The following is a 1,824-nucleotide window of genomic DNA, read 5'->3' as shown; positions in this document are numbered from 1 at the left end:
GAGGGGCAGCACAGGCACAGGCGCGGGCGGGGCGGGCCGAGCCCCGGAGCGCCCCGCGCGCATCCCGGGGACGCCGCTCTGTGTTTTCCGGGTGTAAGAGATGCGGCGTACGAGCTCGGGTGGCCCCAGTCGTGGTTCTCATACGTGTGGCATTGTGAGTCTTCTCAAGGATGTGTTGGTGTGCAAAAAATGGTTGTGACATGCACGCCTAAGTGAATTTTGAGGCTGACAGATGTTTCTGGCTGGTGGTGTTTTTGGTTGTTTTTGTTTGGTTTGGTTTCGTTTTGGTTTTGTTTCTTTGTTTGTTTTTTTAGGTTTTTTTAATTAGTTTTTTTATTCTAGAGGTCATCCACTGATGTATGGAGGATGTATTTTCTAATACGAAGCCCATTTTAATTCTCCGAAGACTCTGCCACACCGGGAATTGTATGCCAATTTCCGTCTTAGCAGGGTCGCTGTAAATGATGAACTTTATGATTTAAGTGCACAGCAAATCAGATGGATTTCTTCTGCGTTAAAGCATGCTTTCATGTGTAAGCACCAGCTAAGTATTTGCAGATAATATTTCCCAATTAATATTTATGAGTATTTTTCACTTCTTGAAGCTTTAAAACTTTTTCCTAGCACAAGAATGTTTTCAGTAATAAAGAATGTAACCTCTCTAATGCAGTTACCTTGCAATATGAAACACTGGAACCTGAAAAGTCTACATTAAGATGTACCTTGCATTTATGAAGGGAAAATTATTGTAAGCATAAGTTACAATAACCCCTTACTGTGTGTAAGTTTCTGTTTTCGCTAATTCACTAGAAAATGTGCCTTTGTTGGTTTTAGGAAACAAAATGCAATGTACTCTCTGGAGAAAAAGTGGAAGAAGCTGAACAACCCAGTGATATAGAAGAAGGAGGATTAGATCTCACTGTGTCACTCAAACCTGTCAGTTTCTACATTGGGGACAAAAAAGAAATGCTTCAACAGTGTTTCTGTGTCATAGGGGAGAAGAAACTACAGAGGATGCTGCCTGATACTTTAAAGGTACCAAGTACATTTGCCATTTATATACTTAGTATGATCTTGAATGCTTGCATAACAAAGAATACTTATCTTTCAAGCTTAGTGCATTTACATTTTAAAAGTTGCCTGTATATTTCTCAACTAAAGAAGTTTCTACGAAGTCAAGTACCTTAAGTAGTACCATGTGTCTGGAAGTGAGACTTTTTAAAGACTTACTATAGTTATTCCAGGTTACTCCTTTTGCTACTGCTTAGCCATTTCTGAACTTTAGGTTTATGTTTAGACTGTCTCTTTGTACTGCTTAGTTAAATGCAAAAGGATTTTCATGATTGTGAGGAGTAAATTCAGTAGTGTTGTTCACTAATTAATATGCTGATTTGTAAATAAAGTACTGATTTCTGTTTGTGTCAACTGATTTTCTTTGTATGGTATTAAAGCAATGTCTGAGATAAAAAAATAAAGCCCATTCTTCATAAACAGCTTCTGCTGCTGTAACTCCTGTGAACTAAAGCTGGAGTTTTACTGGCTTAGAATATATGCCTTTTGAGTCTTATGAACAATAGGACTTAGTAAAAATAAAGAGGCTGCAGGTGAAATGTCTGTGTAATGTTTGTTCGTAGTTGTAAATTTTTTTTCTTTCATTTTTATCTTAATGAGGTGTATTATTAATATAAGTGAGACAGAACTTCTTCATTTTAAACACATGGTAAATTGCACACAGGCTTATCCATTTCTCATCTCTGGCAGAAGAAAAAGAGGTAGAGAAGCTGGAAGGAATGACATTACTGGATTTTTAGGGGAAATGCACGA

The 1,824-nt window shown here is 37.8% G+C and overlaps 1 protein-coding gene across 3 annotated transcripts in view; it reads left to right on the top strand.

Annotated features, from left to right (window-relative positions):
- The first annotated feature begins 48 nt into the window (after positions 1-48).
- The window catches only part of CAAP1 (caspase activity and apoptosis inhibitor 1), a 15,128-nt gene continuing 13,352 nt past the window's right edge, over positions 49-1,824 (top strand). The window contains exons 1-3 of one of the 3 annotated variants that reach the window (XM_017728361.1): positions 307-533; positions 671-748; positions 835-1,035. In XM_017728361.1, coding sequence (XP_017583850.1) covers positions 967-1,035 — 69 coding nt within the window. In that variant the 5' untranslated portion in view covers positions 307-533; positions 671-748; positions 835-966. Of the gene's footprint in view, positions 155-306; positions 534-670; positions 749-834; positions 1,036-1,824 lie in introns of those variants that run through there. The other 2 variants (XM_008629173.2, XM_017728360.1) reach the window with 2 other exon arrangements.

The sequence above is a fragment of the Corvus brachyrhynchos genome, unplaced genomic scaffold (assembly GCF_000691975.1).
Source record: "Corvus brachyrhynchos isolate BGI_N302 unplaced genomic scaffold, ASM69197v1 scaffold90, whole genome shotgun sequence".
Lineage (NCBI taxonomy): Eukaryota > Metazoa > Chordata > Aves > Passeriformes > Corvidae > Corvus > Corvus brachyrhynchos.
Note: the sequence above shows the minus strand (reverse complement) of the source record. Positions and strands in the feature narration are given on the sequence as shown.